Source organism: Fulmarus glacialis, unplaced genomic scaffold (assembly GCF_000690835.1).
Source record: "Fulmarus glacialis isolate BGI_N327 unplaced genomic scaffold, ASM69083v1 scaffold6036, whole genome shotgun sequence".
Classification (NCBI taxonomy): Eukaryota; Metazoa; Chordata; class Aves; order Procellariiformes; family Procellariidae; genus Fulmarus; species Fulmarus glacialis.
In genome coordinates, this window is record NW_009219967.1 from 35,618 (window position 1) to 56,458 (window position 20,841).

Consider the following 20,841-nt stretch of genomic DNA (forward strand, 5'->3'; position numbering starts at 1 on the left):
GGGGGTTGGACTAGATGATCTTTAAAGGTCCCTTCCAACCTAAGCCATTCTATGATTCTCTACATATCCCTCTGTCTAGAACAAAAAGCCCAAATCTTTCTGAGTAGAAGAAATTCTATGTTTGGCCTTAGCAGCAAATATGCTGTCTCTGAATCATACCTGCTCCACAAAACAAAAAAACCCCAACAACAACAAAAAAAAAAACACCACAAAAAAACTAAAAACAAAAAACCCAAAAAACCCCCAACACCAACAGGAATGGGGATTATATTCAGGAAACATTTCCTGGAAGTGTGCAGAAGTCCTTGTCCCTCTCCTTGGCTGCTCTTTCAATTTAACAGCTCAGAGATTAGGAGAATAACTTTATCTCCTTTCTTCAACTATGAATGGTCTCACATTCTCTCTCCCAGTAAAATGCTTCAAGCACGGGCACTTCAACAGAGAAGTCTGAGAGCACCTCACAGCTTTGTAATTATGGTCCTCTTCTGAGACGTGGGAGATGGTCTTTCAGGAGGAAAGAGGGATCCAAATTCAGATCTCTCAAATTCCAGGTGGGTGCTCTTCTCACTCCCTTCTGAAATGCAAAACCCACCTCTTCCCCTCCTCATCCTCCCATCTGGCAGACCTAGTCCTGAAACCAAGAGTCCTCATTGTCTCGCCTCTGCCCTGAGCTGAAACTCTCGAGTGAGGGTAGAAAGTAATTTGATTTTTTGCCATTACTCCCATTCTTCTCTACTAAGTCAGAAAACAGAAAGAAGTAAACATAAGAACGTAAGCAAGAAAGAAAATAACAGAAATTCCACAAATTTACTGAGACTGAATGGGTACAGGCACTCCTTAAGGCATTTAATTAGCAAGCCAATGTCTAATACCCATTTCAAACAGTGGGTCATCCATCAAAGCACACACCACACAGCAGGCTTTCAGAATAAAATGCTACTGTAGTAAGAAATTATCCTCACACAATTGTCTTGTGGTTTTGACTCCTGCTGGGATAATATCTAGATCAATAATAGAGGAATTTTCAAAAACTACATTAAAGCCATAAAAGGCTATTCATAACAGGAGAACTCCAGAAATATATTAATAGAGCAAGCCATCTCTCTAAGACTCAGGCACAAAATGAATGTGTTAGGAAAGCAAATGTAGCATTTGGGGAAAGGAAGGGAAGAGGTGATTCACCAAATCCATTTTGTGAAACAGTCTGGCTTTTTCTTTAAATTTAAAGTAGTTTGGTAAGAGATAATCACTTATAAATACCAGTATTAGAGGATCATTACAGGTAATAGCCCAACTGTAGAGACTAGAACAACTACACCCCTCCAATTACATCCGTTCTAACATTATTAACAGTTAGACTTGATGATCTTAAAGGTCTTTTCCAACCTAAACGATTCTATGATTCTATGATTCTATTCACAAAAAAAATGGTCAAAACAGAAGTTCTTCATGTAAAGGAAAAGGTCAGAGCAGTAAAATGCCTGTAATTTACCTGAGAGATATTTAAGGAAGAAAATGTCAACTGTCTTATGAATACCTGACATGAATAAACAGCACAGCATCAGGGATATACATTGAGACAGCATTATCTAACTATCTGAACTTTAATTAGCCAAGAGTCCCTACAGAGCAATAGCAGCCAATTCTAAAATTAAGGGCAGATAACACTGTACACTAAGAGTGCTGTTTTTTTCAGTCCTGTCCCCAACCTTTCCCTGTTGTGTCACATGTGCCCACAAGCCAAGAAGGAGGCAAGGGGAATACTGGGAAACAGAAATCACCAACAAATCAGAAAAGTCTGTATTCAAGGTTGAAGAACTGGCTAGGAAGACACTGTGACTTTTGTCAGATAAAAGGAGAGGCATCACCTCCAAATAGAACTCTAACAGGTACTGGGATATGGAAGCATCTCTCCAAAGATATAGGGAAAGCTCAGCACATCAAACACTGAAAATCAGGCTGGAAAATACTGTGAAGTCGCCCCTCACATTGGCAGGTAAATGGCCTGGTTAACCTACAGTATATTTCTTCTTTTTCAATGATACACAATCTCTCAGTTCTATGAAGCATTACAATGTGCTAAAGAAGGCCTCATCAGTTCTTAAAACACATTCCCAGAATTAAAAGATGGAGCCTAGTAGATCTTGCTAAATTAACACTACATAGTTCATTGACCAGCAAGAAACACTGAGATGAAGAGTTGAATGTGTGCCTGTTACCTGTGCTGACCAAGGCGATGTTTGCTCTGTGGACTGCAGTGAATCACTGTGCTTTTACAAGAAAAAGCATGTCTTTTCTTTGTGATTTTCCAAAATGAAAGAAACTTGATCCCTTCTTGTAGACTGTATATAAACACATGCTGAAAGTTAAGAACCTCCAGAGAAGGAAAGGATTTCAGTATGGATCTAGGTACTTCTGGACTTGAAATCCTCCTAGCTACCAGAAGTGATTTTCAAACCCCTTTTCCTGAAAGACAGTAACAGCAGCAGAGATACGAGTTACTGGGACTGAGGCATATTTGACCTCATACAGCAGTAATCCTCTTGCCTGGCCCTTGCTACAGCCCCAGTTCCAAATCCCTCTGCAGTACCCCAGCACCACATGCTCCTTCACACTGAACCAAACCAGATGCAGGGAGATCGAGCAGTGCTTCTGCTCCTGGTTGTTTTGCGATTAGCCATCAAAAAGTGCTAAAAAACTTCCTAGAAGAGCCTCAAAGGAGCAGAATCATTATCTAATTACAATAAATCTAAACAAAAATGGCTTGTAAATTTCAGGGGTTAAAGAGAAAAACAATCTTAAATTTCAAGTGACATTATGCAATCAGGCCAAGATTGTTTAATTTACCACATGCTGGGTAATAGCCTGAGAAGACTCCATGTTTCCAGAACTAAAATAGGCTCTTTATTAACAGGGTGATTTGCAGAGAGGCTGTGGGCAGAGCTGGCATTCAAGCCATCCAGCTCCCCAGAGCACCCTCCAAACGCTTCCTTCCTGCAGTGTGCACTCCTCTTTCCAAGCTCTATTCAGGTTACTACAAAGAAAAGTTAAAGCTAGATGAGTCCAAAGTGCAGACTGTCCTGATATTGATACAGAGGGTCAAGGAAAATCTCATGTAAGAACATGATGTGAGAAGACTTTGCCATATGTCAAGGCTGAGTGGGAGAGAAGCTATTCAAGGCTCTCCGAGATGCTCAACTTTGCTGTGTGCCTAAGTTTGTTATAGATTTCTGATTCTGTAAGAAAAGAAAACTACCAGCTATATGAGGAAAAGGTCTATTAAGAGAACACAAGGAGAAGTCTCGGGCAGAGTCTAAAGAAGGTATGAAAGTGCCATGATCCCAATCTGGACTCAGCACTTTCGAAAGATCTTTCATCCCTCACACCCAGAAATGTCCAGAGGATCTGCTCAGCTGAAACAGCGTTTGATACACCGTTGGGGCACAATGGTGGCTTTACATGCACAAACCTTTCTGTGGTTTGTGATCACGGCACCAGCTAGGGGCCAAAATGGACTCTCACACACATGGAGCTCTTGGACCAGCATCTGGGGGGTAGCAGGGTGTGGGGTTATCTAGGATTTACTCCAACCACTCAGCTTTTCTCTCAAATAAACGCCTCATACTGGGAGCCATGGGTGTGTGTAATTATCACTGTACACCCAGTAACAGCAGCTCTACATGCCTCAGAAACCTCTCTGGGTTTGAAGGAGACCTGACATACCCAAGGATTAGTTTATAGGCGTTTGTTTGTAACAAAGGGTCTAATCTTGAGTTTAGTGAGGAATGGGGCAGAGAACCAAATGTCTTCGTGAAAGCAGGCTTTAACATCTGGTTTCACCTAGTTTCTGAACAGTTATTTAAACAATATTAATATTACCTCTGAAAAGAAAAGTAAGAGCAACTCTGCACCATGTTGTGCCAGAAGAAGAGTTTGATGGAGAGCCATATCTTGAAATGACTGCTCTAATCAAAGGGTGCATCAAAATCTAGTAACTGTATTTCAAAATTAAAACATTCTATAGAACGAAAAACAAAGGGCACTTTCACAGCTCTTCCCTCTAATAAATTTCTCCAGATTTTAGAATGCGTTCAGGCTAATTTTCTAAGTAGCTATGTTTTTAAATGCATTTCATCTCTGTTTGTATAAAAGAGTCATTACATTAGTCCACAGAAGATCATAAAATTCTTCCCTTCTGTGCCATAAATTTTTAGTTTCTGTCATTGCCTGACATTTGGCATATGCGCTGGCAAATGATACAGCATAATTCATTCACTGTTCACCTTGTGTTTGCAAAGCTGTTACAAAAGCTTCAACTTAGCATTCAAATTCTGCTAAAAAGCTTGCTAAAGAAATTACTTAAGCGGCACAGGCCAAAAATAATTAGAACAAAGTCCTGAAGTCTTTACTCTGGCAAAATTGGCAATAAAATCCATGAAAATCCCTGTGGATTAGGAGCCAGAATTCAAAAGCCTTATACAGTTAATGGAAAGATTTTCATGGACTTCAGCAGGGCTTGGATCCAGACTCTTCCCTCTAAGTATTTTAGAAATGAGCTGCAGGTAACCAACAAAGAAACCAAGTTTAGTAAGAGACAAAGCAAGATTCAGGACTTGTTCTCCACAACAAAAGAATCTCTCCATGTTGAGGCCACAGATCTTGAAGACTCCAACTTTTTAAATCTTATTTCATGCAAACAGTACCTTTGCATTCAGATACCTCTGTACTGTACTCCTCATGGCTGGAGAGCAAACGGCTGAGTTTGGGTCTACGCTCCACGCCTGCTGGTGTTGCTTTTTCAGATACTTCTGATCGAAAACTTGGGGAGCATGACACAGAGATCTCAAACTGCTTAATCACCTCATCATTGCTGCCTGAAGATGCTGTCTGTTCTTCATCCTCCCCGTAACTGTTTACTAGGAGAAAAACACAACTCAAGCTTTAGACAGTCTGCTGCCCTTGGTCAAGAAGCCAGATGACATGGCACACTTCTAGCTCTCAGATGGACCTTCTGGGGAGAAAAAGGGGACCAAGGGTTTAGGTCCCTAAACCTGTGGGACGAACTTGAGAATCACCTGCTTCTTCAACCTCCGGAAAGCCTGTGAATGTCATATTGTATCAGCAACATTTACATATATTAGACCTTGACCAACTCTGCAAATTACCCTATTTTTTAAAAAAAATGAAGATAGTTAACAGAGCAGGACACAAAGTAAGACACAACATACATAGAGAACCACTTATAAAATCATTAGCATGTGCAAAGACAAAGTAGTAAGCAAAGGACTTGAAAACTTCGTCATGCTTCCATTCCCCTTCAGCTCCTGCTAAGGTGGAGAGGGAACTTCTTTTGTGCAGCAGAAAAAGCAACTCAGACGTAACCTGCTCTGGGTAATACCATGAACACATAAATACAGCACATGGCTAACAGGCATTGCTGATTCCATCTGCCAGCAGCAGAGGAACTCGGGAGACCAATGTAAATTGTAACCTTTAAAAGTGAAGATACGCATTTGATCACGTCCCTGTGAGTGCCTTCCCCTCCTGCTACCAACACGTGCTTTGAATATGAGAAGACTGCACCCTCATTAGTGCGTGAATATCCACCAGATGGGGGAAGGAGGGTTCAATACATGCTACATACACTTGGCCTTGCTTTGTCAGGATGAAAACGCAGAGGCATTTTGCTGATCTCCCTGCCATCAGCATCAAGGAAGCACAACAGCAGGACATTTTGACCCACCGAAGTGCACAGAGAAGGGAGCAGTGGGGACAATGGGCAGTCGGTGTGTACGTGCATGTTTGTGTACACGCATGTGAACAAGCCAGCTGTCAAGTGTGGTCGGTCCACTGCTTGCTCTTGAGCATGAAGTATATGATATGGTTGCCAAGACTCACTTTGATAATTGCCATGGCAAACCCAAGCAGCGGAACAAATGGGCATTGCAGACGAACGGGTGGAGGGCAGCTTTCTCAGTGACACTGCCTGGTTTGAGGGGAGAAAGCACCTTTTTTCACCTCAAATCTCACTTACAGTAATCACACGGCTACAGGTGGGGAAACCAGATCCTGCTTTTACACACTGTGTTAGGTCTATTAAAAATTTGCAGTATAAACTTAATGACAACTGCTGTCACTGCTCCATAAATTTACCTGCTGCTGCACAGAAGATGGCACTCAACTCCCCGGGCAGAGAGGACAGAGCAAGGAAGCTGGCAGTACCGCAGCAAACGGCTCCCACCACCAGCCCAGCAGAAGCTGGCTTCTTCCATGCCACCACGCTGGCGGATTTGACCCTCTGGTCTGATTTGCCACAGTTTGACAATACTCCTGCTGTTCCTTCCAGAAAATTGCTCTCAGTTAGAGGAAAAAGCTAAGTGTTCCTTTTCTGATAAAAATGAAAAAAGTTTTAGACATTAGTTTGTAAATGGTCAGTGATCAGCTATCATAAAAATTGATTATTTTTATGTAAGCTGTTAAAAATAAGCTTCTTTGATTTTTTTTAAATAAAAAATATTTCAAGCTGTAACAATCCTATGGCCTAAATGTGCTACGATCTATTGAAATAATCGAAACACATAAAACTAAACATTCCTTTTCAGCCAACTGTGTTGTCAATTCACTACCTGCAGCTCATACAACCTCTACAAAAATTGATTTACACGCTTGGCAAATGCTGTTAAGTTCTACTTATCTGTGTATATCTTTTGGGTATTTAAGATAAAAATAAAGTTATTCCAGTTTAAACAAAAGTCCACTTTTCACTCAAACAGCTTGCCAAAAATCCTTAGTAAAATATCATCTTCAGCAATTAAGCCACATTTTTCACCATTTTCTAAAACAACTGTAACATTAAAATCCTGGGTCCGTGGGCACGAGGCTGTATACTTAAATAAACGCGCGTTAACACAGTGTACAATTCTGGTTATTACAAGAAATTTCGCAAACGCCACATGGATCCACCGCTCCTGTAAGGGCACTCCCTGGGTGACCTGCATGCAACTCCCTGCAAAACAGATCAGAGCCCTTTTTCTAGGACAGAAGGGGAGGGGTGAAGGGAAGGAGAGGAGGAGTTTGGCCCGCTTTGATATATTATTGGCCGCTTGACTTTGACTTCAACTTTACAAATCCCCAAAGCATGACTGCATCACTTGTTATGACACAGGATGCTATTTCGTACTAGCATTCGGAAGCATACAGGCTAATTAAACAGTGGCACTGGGGAGTCTGTAGCAAATGCTTGAAAAGTCTGCTGCTGAATCTCTGCCTGAGCAGCAGACAGCTCCGTGTCAACTTAGTATCCCTGTATTAATAAAACTAATTTCACCCAGGGGAGAGAAAAATGTTCACCATTCAAATATACAAGTCTCCTGATTAGGAAAGGACAAGGGGGAAACATTTTCTGTATCACCATGGAAACTTAAATAAAGGACCCATAATTACAATCTAAATTCTGGAAAGATAATGAATACATCTTGAGATCTGCAGATGTTGTGTAGCATATACATATTTCTAGCAACTTCAACTCAATTACTTCTATGCAGCATCTGTTTTACAAATCAACTTCCCACCACTCATAAGGAGGCATGTGGGATTTTTTTTTTTCTCCAGAGGAGACAGTGGGGGAGGAAGGAAGGTGACCTCTTCTTCTGATAAGGTATTTCAAACTACCACTATTTATTCAGAAATTTCAAACACCCAATCAGTTACAAAGTTACCTTACAGGCATCCAAATACACTAAGCTAAAATGCATGAAATAAATAATTCAAGAATTCTCTGCAGTGTTACCAAGTATAAAGAACAACTTATCATTTGCTCAAAGCTTATCCAAGAAAAAAAATTACCGAATAAAATACATAGTGTAGGTGTAAAATATAGATGTACTGCATGCACTGGGTCTGCCTGCATGTTAAAAAACAACAACAACAACAACAAACAACAGTTATTTTGGCTGAAAAATGAGAAGTTCACAAATGCCAAATTTCTGGTTTCCTATACATCTAATGCTGTCCTTGTGTGTCCACTTTCTTCTTAAAGATTTTGATTCTGCTTTGTGGAAGTCAGTGAGAGTTTCAATGGGAGCATCACCAAGCCCTGAAGGAAGCAGAAGTACTAAAAAAATAATGTATTTGATCATATAACCAAAGACAGTATCAGTACATCTATGCATAATGCATATACTCGGAGGATCCCAAGAGCGCTTTTAGCGTGTTCTTTGCTATTATAGAAGCAGTCACACAGGCCTGGCCTTAAAATTTTCATGACCAGGATGACATAGAGAAACAGTGGTCTGTAACAGCTCCTAACTCACCAAAACCCAGAACTGCACACAGAAAGAAAAGGGCTTTTATTTTGGAAGACTGGAAAGGCCTGCTGCAAACAATGGATATGTTAAAGCTTCTCAGAAAAAAGGAGGAACATTTTGTAAAGGGAACATTTAGCAACACATGTGGAGTTGCTACTAGCAATTCCCATGCAACTACAGCTCTGATTTGCAGTGTCTTCAATCTGGAGTCATCTTCTCCCTTTTGCTGTCAACCATTTGAACTGGGAGTGCACACAAAAGTACAAAGTAACACATCTACCTGATTTATGGGTTTGACTAGAGAGGAGAGTACCCCATGCCTTCAATTATGCTCGAAACTATTTGGAGATACAATCCAATCATCAAAAATCCTTATTTTTATAAAACAGAAGCAAAATCCTAGACCTCAAATGTACTTGAAATGATGGAGAACGCGCTGTGATACAATAAACCCATGTTTCTACACATGCCATTATGGACAGAGACCGTGCACCATTAACTAACACCAACTGGCCGTTTACTAATGAACAGAAGGCAGCCTTCATCTGGGCTTTTTCCTTGCACACAGGCCCATGTGGCTTTGTCCCTTTCTGGTAGGTATACCAACCAGGGAGCCATTTAATGCCCAGTGGTAAGCATAAGGTCCACCCCTCTTTGCTGAGTGACAAGTGACAGCGTCCTGCTTTTGCAATACGTCAATCTCTCTCTCTTCATCTGTCCTCACCCCATGACCAAACCAACTGGGAGCTCTCTGAGGCGAACGCACTTGGGTGTTTGCATGTGATGCAGGCAGAGAGAATCACAACTTGGCAGCTTTCATACCAGGGGACACTTGCAACAAAAAGAAAAAAAAGTAAACAAAAAAGTCAGAGAGTAATCAGAAACAAATCATTATTTGGCTCTGACCATCAAGCACCTCCATAGCCAAACAATACAGCAGTCAGAGCAATAAACTCCAATTCTGCATGCTGCTGTGCAAAAAAATGAGAACTGCCCACAGAAAACAGCATGAAAAATCAACATCTTTTCCTGTTGCTTTTTTCCTACTCCCAAATCTGGATTTTAAAAACAGGAACATGGGATTCAACTTCAAACTGACTCTCACTTTGCTGCCTAAGGTTCTTCTATAGCTAAAGGAAATGGCAGCCAAGAAGCAGAAGCACAATCATCGCCTATTTTCCCAATCACCTACTTTACCTTTTACATGTGGAGTAAGCATGAGTCAGGCTTCATTTATGCTACTGGGTTTTATTAGCACAGGCCCAGGATTCATGGAGAAGTGGAAGAAAAAAGAGATTACACACTGTAGGAGACACTGTTAAGCCAGGAAAACCCCTGGTGTGGATGCAGTCACATCCATGAGTCAGCCTACACCCCTTTGCCAGCCCAGGTTAGGTTGCCTGAAGAAAACATGCAGCTGCAGAGGCAGAAAAGCACCTTCTGTTGGCAGATGCTGTGTCTATGCCGGGGACACTGCAGGGATGCTCTGGGGTGTGGGGCTGCAAATGCTCATGGACTCAGAAACTGAACAAACTGCTGGATCCCAATGGCCAACGAGTTAGAAAACACTGTCCTTTCCTTCCAACAAAAAATAACTTTCACTTTATAAGCATTATTTTTATGGCAGTTTTCCTGGTAGCTTTCATACCACAATGGGTTGAATTTCTTCAGATTCCCCATCAATCGCCTCTTCTACTTGTTCGCTTGGTATGGATACGCACTTCTCCTTCTAACGCAAGGGAGTCACTTTGTAAAGCTCTCTCCACTACATTTAAGGAAGTTTCTCTGAATTGGCACTAGCTTCTTCCAGAAAGTGGCCTACCACCTAGCAACAAATCAAACTGGTCAAGGAAATGCCCAGGAAACCCAGGAGATTGACTCCTGCTCCTCCTTAAAGCGCAGTTTTGCTACACCACGCTCACAACCTGCTAGACCCAGCGTATGCACACTGATTACATACCATTCGTAGCACCCAACACTGCAACCATTAGCTTCACACCCACAAGTCTTTGTTTGCTGATTAACAGGGTGGAAATCAACTCCCTCGCAAAGATATTTGTTTGGGGTTGCCATGGATAACAACTGCATTGCAACAAGGCAGATATTTATTTTCCCACTGATTTTTCTAATTGAAACTTTCTGTTTGCTACCAGAGGGTTGATTCACCACAGCCCCCCTTTACCACTGCTGTAACACCACCGTTTCCATGGCACTCCTGGGAAAATCACAGACTTCAGCAAGCAGCAGCGGGTGAGGATGTGGTGCAACAACTCACACGTGTTCAGGACCAAAGCTGTCACCCAAAAAGGACAATCCTGTCCTCCTTCCCTTCCCCTCTTCCCCTTGTTTCAGTTTTAGCAATCATGCGGCCAACTCACATGATTCAAAAGTAATAGGGAAGGGGCTAGTAACTCTCAGCTGAAGCAACAAGCTGGTCCAGTTCACCACACGGCAGCATGCTCATGAGGCCAGACATGGAAAGTAGCACAACTACGTGATCGGGGAAGGACAATATATCTCAGCTGCAGTTTTACAACAGCTACTGACAACTGCAAAACTGCACCCTCAGGCCTAATGGTTTTATAGCTACATTATTTACGGCAATAAGTCTAGACCCCAAAACTGACCGTGCGACACAGAGCTTCAGCAAACCTCAGTGCTCTCATTAATCCAAATTCAGGGCTTTCTCTCCAGCACCACCACTCTCATACTGTTTGCTGGAAAATACTCCCACACAGATTATGCTGCTACGTATAGGCCCTATGGGCTTGAACCTCTCTCGGCCTGAGGAGAGAAATGCCTCCAAGCGCCCAGCTTGCGTGGGCAAGCACTCACGCCCAGTGCAATGAGTCCCTCCAGGGATGCTTCATCTCACATGGACACTAAGCTCTCTAGACAAGGGAGCACCCGCCTGAACATCAGGGAACTTTCAGGTAAGGTGATGAAGCCATGAGAGCATCAGCTATTTTCATGGTCATTAGAAGGGATTTTCTACAGATTTTGCTATGGACTGGTTTAAAATTCAACCTAAGTCATTCATGTTGGTCTACAAATAGGTACTGATGAAGCCTTCCTTCAGGAGGAGGAGACTGCATGAGAATCACGCAAACAGCACCTGCAGAGGTACAGCCCAACCACACCTTCCTCATTACCTGGAAGACCCACAGAGCCCAACAATGCCATTCACTGTTGATAAAACTGCACATTTTTTCCTCCATGACTCTAATCTCCCTCTCTTCTTTCATTGCAGTCTTTCCCCTTGGTTACTAAAACTGTTTCAGGAGTCTATGAGGCCACTCAAAATGATGGCTGCTGCCAACAGGTCATTACAACAGCAGAAATGAACTGGGCACAAGGAAGTCATATCCACACCCCTATCTGGCAAGAGGTGAGGATCAACACCAGCTCACCTTTTGGCAGAGCGATCCCATCTCATACAAGCTTACATTAGTGTTTTTTGTGCTGTTAAGCAATGCAAAGAGGCTAGGAGGAAACAGAGATGGATTATCCCTGCTTCCAAAAGTCCTAATGGTCATTTCCTTCTGGAAGCATTTGCCTGCCAGCATGGGTTTGCATAAGTAGCCTTCTACAAAGCAGGCCAAGCCAGCAACAACTGAAAAAAGAAAAAAAAAGAAAAAAAAAGAAAAAAAAAAAAAAAAAAAGACAAAAAGTACTACTATTTGCATCAGCACACAGAAATACTATGTTCCAGCTCTGCACGGAGTGCTGCTAGTATGCCTGCATGTAACCTCCATCACAACGCAATGAGATCATTCACACCTGCCTCGCCTGTAGTAGGAGATGGAAGGTGAGGAGGCAGGGTTTCTAGGAGAGAGGCAGCACTTCCCAGATGCTGCCAAGATGCTGTTTATTGGTAAATGAAGCCTCTTGAGTCCTAAACAACCTTCCCAGAGGAAGACAGAGTCGCAACTGCCATATGGGGAGTGGGAAGAGGATGCCACTTAGCAAAAGTGGAGCAGAAAATACATGCACAAACACACACGCTCACACACACAATTTGTTCTGTAACTCCACTGAATGGCAAAATCCATTTCTTCCTCTCAGATACATCCTTCTCCATACAGCTTATGCAACCTTCTAGATGGCAAGAGCAGATGACAAATACTCCTGAACAGAGCATCCTTCCTCATGCCCCCTAGGGAGCTAGGCACAAGGAAGCTCTGCCCACCAGAGAAGGAACTTGGTGAAAACCCAAACTACTGTGGGCTTACAAAGATACTGTGTCTAAAATCACCGACTGAGGATGAACAACGTTGACAGGCCCAGGACAGAGCCTGCAATGGTTGCACCTTTGAAAATTTGTGTTTTGAACCACTCTTTGGCTTCATTCCCCCAGCTGTAAAGCTGACATACCGCAATCCACCCTCCTTTCAGGGCTATTATGTACTCTCATCACCACTTACTTTTGGCATCATGGATGAAGATCCCTTATAATTTGAAACTTTGAAAAGACAGAACTGCAAAGGAGTACTTTAAATATAAAAAGGAACATGGTACCACCTTCACAAGGACAAAAGTCTGTGCACAAACACTTTCTGAGTGGTTCTGAATTTCCCAGAGAGAAAGCATTCAATGCAAACTCACGTCTGCACTTCATTTCAGAAAGCTGCGGACTCGTACTGCATTCTTCAGAGACCAGATGCATATCCCGTCACGTTAGTGCTTTCTCCCACTCGAGCAGCCAGGAGTATTCTCTGTGAAGTGCTTTTGTCCACTGTCTGTCTTTGCTTTCCTTCACTCAGTCCTAGTGGTGCTATTGATTCAGTGTAGCCTCTTTAAATGTTCTGCTCTGAGTTCAGGCACTGATTTTTATAGGGCTACATTCTGGCTAGAGCACTGGCTGACTCCATAGCCAGACAGGTGATAAAATTCATCAACACTTAGGATCTTTACATGGAAACTGGCCATCTATCTATTTTAGTCTCAGGTTCAAGCAGAAATTTTATTTATCACACAAGCAACAACTTTTTGTTATGGGTATATTTTGCTATATGGGTTTATAGGACCTAATGAAAACTCACTTCTTGGCTAGGAATTCCTGGCCGTATGAAGGGTCATTTACTGAGGTCAGGAGTGCTCATATACAGCAGAAAGAATAATTTCCTCCACTACAGCAATTACTGGCAAAAATCAATGACCTCTGTTAAACTGGAGGCCAAGGTAAGTAAATGCAATAGTGCTTTCTAGTTTTAAAAACTTCCAGAGCCTCAGAGGCATGCCTCCCCTTACACATGTATTGAGGATAACTATCTAGCCATCTAGACAAGACTCCTATTAGGACGTCAAACTTCCTAGTATTCCAAGGTCAAAAAACTTATTTTAGTGCAACTGAAATGCAATCTTTAGCTAGCGCTGAGATTGTCTAATTGATGGGAAAAAATCTCCGACGACTTCATGCAGTTTAAGTGCTCACCTATAAATTACACTAGTGTTATGAACACAGTGTCAGACAGCTTGGGAGACTCTTCAATCACAGAACTCGCAGTGCAAAAATAGTTCAGCTCTGATTCAGAAGACTCATCTCTGCTGGTGTGTCTGTCCCCATGCCTTTTCAGAGCAGTGTCTGCTTGAAACTGCTACCTTAATGGTCACTTTGACTTTTTGTTTGCAAAGAACATGGGCCCTGAGGAAGAAGTGGGCTGAAGCCATTGCATTCATGGCACAGTTATTGCTGCTCTTCACCTTTTTTGTTATTACTTTTTTTTTCTCTGTAGATTCAGGCTGAGAAGCAGAAAGACTGGCCAGCTATACCCCTTTGCTTGCAGTGCACTACTTTTAGAAGTGGCTTATTGCTCCACTGCTTTTTTTCAATCCTGAAGCCCAATGTGCAATGATGGATTTGGCAGCCACACTCTTGCCAGCCACCCCCAGTCAGCTGAGCAGCAGTATCTTAGCCACGGGGGGATGCAAAAGCTGCTCTCTCCCTGTTCTGAGATGGGAGACAGTTTCTCTATCAGAAACACTGAGGTTAGACAATGAAAGAGGGTCTCAGGGAAGCTGCAAGAGCAAGTTCATCTGTATTTGCAAAATTTACAACTACATGATTTGCAAATGGTGGCAGGGATCTGCGTGCACGGAAGGGTCTGCCTTCCCATCATTAACCTCTTAAACCAAACACCTGGCCTTGCAATATTTCCTGCACTGTGGATCAAAAAGCAGCTGAAGTGAAACACTTTTCCTTGCATTTGTTTCAAACCTTGGCACAACATTACTAGCAACATTTAAGTACAGACCAGGACTCAGCGGCAGCCAAACCTGCACCCTGCTGATTAACATGCCTGACAGTGTCTAACAGACGTTTGACTTAAGAACCCAAGAATTTCATTGCTCAAACACTTTATTAGAGGATCAAAAAGCAGCTGAAGTGAAACACTTTTCCTTGCATTTGTTTCAAACCTTGGCACAACATTACTAGCAACATTTAAGTACAGACCAGGACTCAGCGGCAGCCAAACCTGCACCCTGCTGATTAACATGCCTGACAGTGTCTAACAGACGTTTGACTTAAGAACCCAAGAATTTCATTGCTCAAACACTTTATTAGATCCCTAAGCCTAAAAATGGTTTTCAGTAATGCGTGTGCTGCTTTGGGGCCTCAGAAAAACTATTCTGGGAGCTAGGAAACATTTCCTAGGGGGCAAGAATGTGATCAAAAACATATTTGATAAAAAGGAGAAGAGGTAATGATGATTTCTAACTGCAATTTTATTTCATCTCAGAAGCGTGCTCTAAGTTTAAGAGTGGTGAACAACTATTGGATTTTGTTTTGCATCTTTTTTAAAACACAATGATACTCATCTAGGGTTAGTGGGTTTTTTCCCCCCTAAACCCAATAAACTATATATTGGAATGACCTTGTAACGGGTTTCTGTGGCTCTTTAATCACCAGTGGCTGCTAAATGAAGCATATCTATTTTCTCTGTTACATTACTATTGGCAACCAGGTCTTCAGTAAGTGCCCAGAAATATTTCCATGGCAACAAAAAGCATTCAGCATTGCTACTGTTTTGTGCCAATTTAGCTTTAAAATATTCTATTGTGGAGAGAAATATGGTACATTAAGTGAAATAAAGTCAAGATGCAATGTTCTGAAAAAAATATAAGGATAAACAGGAAACGTATTTTGCAGAAATGGGGAAAAAATGCCAAATGGAAGGAAAAATATTCAAAGCTAATATTGATGCTACTGAACGCCTTTGCTGAATGTCAGCAAGTCCATATGCTCATTTACATTGTCACTTAGGGTTAGGTAACAAAGCTAACAGAAATAAGGATACCTCAAACATCTTCTCTTGATCATTTTAATCCATGACTGAAATTTTAAGTTGCCAGGGTATTACAGCCTCTCTGCATGTCTAGGTTACCATCAGAAGAGTTCACACTCTTGATGTTAGAGAATGAATCTAAAGGAAAAAGAGGAAATAAAGAGTTGAAAAATGAAATACAAAGAGCATGTGTGTGTTTTGGAAGTGAAGGGTCACTTAGAAGAGCAAAACGAGTTCTTCCACATCAAAGATCTTGTGGAAGACATTTTCAAATCACAGTTTAGCAGCTTCTCTCCTATTATACAACTTAGATAGTTCTGAGGAAAAAGGCATCAGCTCCCAGCCCTCCAATTCTCAAACAGCCAACTGCATGACTATAAAGTCTTGAGACCATTGGATGGCCCTTTGTGCAGTGCATTGCCGAGATAAAAAGATAAAAGACTATTTGAGAGCATTTGCAGTGACATTCCCTCTGGTGTAAAAAGCTATGCAATGCCCTCTAAAGTGCTTTGTGTGGAAGTAGAGAGCTCTAGGCAGCAGCAATGTAGGTGCTGGGGAGCTCTGTAAGGCCAGCCTTCCAGTCCTCAATGGCTCCAGACAGCTTACTGAGAAGGAAAGCCAATAAATATTCAGAGAGAGTCCAACAGCAACTTGATCAGTACCTGCTCTCAGCTGGGAGAGAGGTTCAGAGTGACCCTCCCCTTTAGCTGCAGTGATGGGTTACTCTGGCATCTGACTGTCACTCTATGTGTTTCTCACCAGGAAAATTCATCTGGTCCATCACACGCTCCTAAGGACCCTCTTTCTCAGATGTCCCTGAAGACAAGACTGCAGCTGAGAAACTGCTCTGACAGTGACAGCAGCCCATTCCTGGCCCCCATTTCCCTGAGAGCTCACCACCTTTTCTCCCATCCACTGTGAGCAAGGGTGTAGTCCAGAGTCAAGACAAAGATCTGGAGGCCACCATTGGAATAATACGTTCGGCACGTGGCTGCTCCCCAGCCTACTCTGAGGAGCCCCAGGATTTGCCATGAATCACTCTAACAGCCACTCTTGGGGGTACAGGCCCTGCAGGATACAAGGTTGTGCCCTGGATAGCACTTGTCCAGGAGGATCCATGGCCCCAGTACTCCCTGGAAGGACACCACATGCCCTGCTCCACGGGGTGGAGCACACATTGGCCACATGATCCAAGCACACACAGTAAATCCAGCCCTGCAGCATTGACTTGGTGCCTATGAACAAACACTGTGGGCAGGATATCGTACAGGCAATGTATAGGGGTACCAGAAGGTACGGGATCTGTACAGGTTAGAGGCTGGGCTCCAAGAGATACAGCTCTGGGGTGCTTAACCTGAGAATTGCCATTTGTTCATTTGGAATTTGAAACAAGCAGTCCCAGTTTGGGAGACAGAACAGCTAGACCAAAAGCTCTTTTTTATTTACTCCCTGGCCATAACAGTGTGAGGAATAGTACTAAAGAAAAGAGCTAATTTTAACATTCATTAAAGAACACCGTCAAGGTTTATACCCGCTCAGTCTGATATTCCTATTAAATACGAAAACAAACAGGCTGATCTTCCACAGTCTGCACAGAAATGGCTAAATATGTAAGACTTTCCTAGAAGCCAAGAGTGATGAAAAGCTCTTGGTCATTATAAAACAAACATTTTCAAGAGCATCTACTGCCTCATTCAAGAAAAAGGAATTTAGATATTTGAAGCCAAATTCTGAATACCCTCAGTGAGTCTCAAGTTCTTCATCAGCTCCACATTGCAGACCTCCCCCCGCCTGCCCCTCCTCCCTTATCCCTCTTCCTAGGATTTTCGTAAAGAGCGGCTTTAACCCCGCAAGACCCAAGGATGGTGTCAGCATTTCTGCTTGTGGTTAGGACATACGTCTCCATCAGTCCTCTGTGACCCAGGTAACTTCCAGCCACACTTATGGTGATATTTAGTGAGTACAAGCCACATGGCTGAAATTCAGTCCCGAACACCATCGCCTGAAAAGCTGTTCATGTCACTTAATGATCAGAAGTCACAGTTAGGCCTATTTAAAACTGAAAATATCAAATTCAGTTCTCCTTCCCATAATCTCCTGCCTGCTGTCCTCTTCAGTCTTATTTGAAAAGCCTGTGGGGGTGGTGGGAGGAGAGGAAAGCGATTTGGGAGCCTTTCATCCATAAAATCATGAGATATGGCTGGCTTTTTAGCATTTCACAGCACATGGCACAGTAACATCTTGAGATTCCTGGCACAAAGAAACAAGGTTTGAGATTATATATATCTTTAATAGCAATGACGCAAAGGCAGATGATTCTCAAAGCAAAGGCTTAAGGCTAAACACTCCCTTTGAAGGGTCCTGCTACCAGAAACAAAACACGGGGGGAGCAAAATACTCCTTGCTACAGCAATATGGTCTGATTGCCTTCTAATACACAGCATTTCACCCTGGAGATTTCCACTTATTTCAATGAGATTAGTTTCACAAACGAGAGAAGAATCGGAAACAGAAGAGGAAAGGTTAGATTTTTCTTTGGGATTTGGGGAGTTTTATTTTAGCAGTGGGAAACAAAGACAACACAGAACATAATGAGCAGATTAGCAACTAAATGAAATCAATACCAGAAAAGAGAGGTCTGGATAATACTGTCAGGGTGCGTGCTAGCTGCTTACCTGCAAAACTTGTCTTGCCATTATTACTTTTTAAGGAGCCACTCATGCTGAGGTTGTGCTCATGGCCTCCCATCCTCATAGAGGGCTCACCTTCTTCCTCAGTGATGGTAGGAAGCCGATCAAGTGGCTGGACATCTTCATTCATCCAGTAGGATCCACTGGCTGTCAAAGACCTGGTGCTTTCAACACACTGCTCTGGTAAGCTGCTGGTATTTTTAACCCATTTTTGCTTCTGCAGACCCATGTCAGAGCCATGAGGAAGGGCTTGTGAAGCAAGATCAAGACCCCCAGTGTGACCATCTTCACTAGGATACAAGTATTCCTCATCCCAGAGGTCCAGGTGTTGTTCATCATCTGATTCCTCAGAATAATCCTCATAAACTCCTCCATTATTCTCCAAGTCCTGGTTCCTCTCTTCTTCTGACTTACGACCCACTCCACTCAAATTCAGCAGTGAAGCAGATATAGAGTCTCCAGCTTGTTGGATAGCTTCGTATATTTGAGACATCCAAGATGACAGTGGCTGAAGGAAATTCTGAGCAGCCTCAGAAGCCATGTTTAACACTATGCCAGTATCTGGTGATCAGTTGTTCAGCTTTGCCAGCATGTCACTTATAATTCAGGGAGCTGCAGAATAAGCACCATAAGAGATTACTGTAAATTGCTTGTCCATCAACACCTGTCGACACACTATCTACGTAAGATGTCTAGAACTGAGAGGAAAAATGGAAAAAGGACTTCTACTCACTGAGAATACCACTAGAAATCCAGAAATGATGGACAAATTACACATATTCCTGCAGAGTCTGGAAAGCTTTCATTCAATTGCTAAACCTTATATAAAAATAAAACCATAGAACATCGGAGCAGAAGTACCTTTTCTGAAGCACACACATGCTGATTACAGCTGTCAACAGACCTGGTAAAAAAAGTACAAAACAACCTGCAGTCAAAAATCTCAAATAATCTCCTGGCCCTGACTTCCACCACACCCTATCATTAGCATGTCCAGATGGGGAAACTGAAGGGTGGAGAATTTGGGGAGAATTATGTTTTGATTGATTAAAGTGACAGGCTTAAAGCATGCATAACCGGCCCATGGCAGACAACTATCTCAAACGCTTTGCTCCAGAAAGGCTTTGAAGAAGCCCTCTCTAACCACAGAGTAACAAAACCCAGAGTTGTTTTGCCCTTCACCTAAATGAGCAAAACACGGGAGATAGAATATTATAGGTATGAAATTACTGGGAACCGGAGTGAGTTAACAAAAGCGTTGGTATCATATCAATATGCCCATTATAACCCATAGTGGCTGGAGTAAGCCAGTGGTTATACCTGCTTCAGCCACAACTTTACTATGAAAGTAGACACAGCCCAGATCTTTATAGCACTTCTTCAGTACAGAGCAATCATGATAAAAGAATTATAAAAGTTGGCAGATTTTAACTGTTATTTAAGTATTGCCACACCTGGAATAACCATGTATTTGTAGAATTGAAAATATTAACGTTTTGGATCAAGATAAACTCAAGAGATGTGACTTTTCTGAAGTTGGGGATGGAGATAGGTTGTTCCTATCTTGTTTTCTCAAAACTCATTTAAACCCTAAATAAAAACATAGCCCTTTTTTGCTTTCATAACTTGCAGAAAGTTAAAGTGCCTTTTTGCCCGATATGGATTTTCCCACATTATCACAAGACAGATATTCTTTTAAGAACTCTGAGAAGAAGGAAAAACCTACAAATAGGATGATGGGTTTAGGAAGAAAGAATTAAATAGTTGCAGATTTTAGGCTAAAAGACAGCTAAAAAGAAGTTTCAAAAACTAATACCAGTGTCTTGCTGAATTTAGAGGCCTAGGAGCAAACTACAAAAGGGTAAATACAGTATAAGCAGCAAGAAAATAAGCTCAGCAGCAGTGTGTATTACCTTGTGAAATGGTCTCCAGAGAAATGTAGTGGGATACCGATGTTTTGGATTTTTAAATGGAGCATGGACGAGGAGATCCCACCCTGCTTAGGGAGCAGCTTCTTTACATACGAGATCAGCGTCTTAAGAGGTCTTTACCTTTTAAAACACCTGCACTGAATAATTTTGTTCAATGATGTTGACTTACAGCCCAGACACTTCCAACAAGTTTATTACCACCTCCAGTATGTACTAAGAATTACAGTCCTAACAAGGGCAGTAAATGAACGTAGGTTACTAAAGCCATTTTAAAACCTGACGGCTGTTACAAACTCTCCGGGCTCCGGGCACACACCAGTACCCACCTGTCAACCGCTGGCCTCTGGCTCAGCCGCTGGGACCCAGGTAACGCTCCCTGCCACACGTTAAATCTTTGGCAAAGAACAGACAATGTCATGGTGTAACCTCCCAGGTGAGCCGTTCCCTTAATTGACTCTCCTCTTTCCAACCCTGCCCTTACTGAAGCCTCTGCTTTGTGCAACTTATTTTCTCATAGACCTAAACTGATGATATGCTCCAAACAACATATTTTCAGCATAATGCAGATTTGCTACTGGTAAGTCACAGCACCACAGAAGTCACTGGGAGAAGATGCTACTTCTAACAG

General features: G+C 42.3%; 1 protein-coding gene across 1 annotated transcript in view; it reads right to left on the minus strand.

Moving 5' to 3' along the window:
* Positions 1 to 18,823, minus strand: part of SYT16 (synaptotagmin XVI) — a 40,054-nt gene extending 21,231 nt beyond the window's left edge. The window contains exon 1 of the mRNA XM_009580574.1: positions 18,268 to 18,823. Coding sequence (XP_009578869.1) covers positions 18,268 to 18,823 — 556 coding nt within the window. The remainder of the gene's footprint in view (positions 1 to 18,267) is intronic.
* Between the last annotated feature and the right edge of the window lie 2,018 nt (positions 18,824 to 20,841).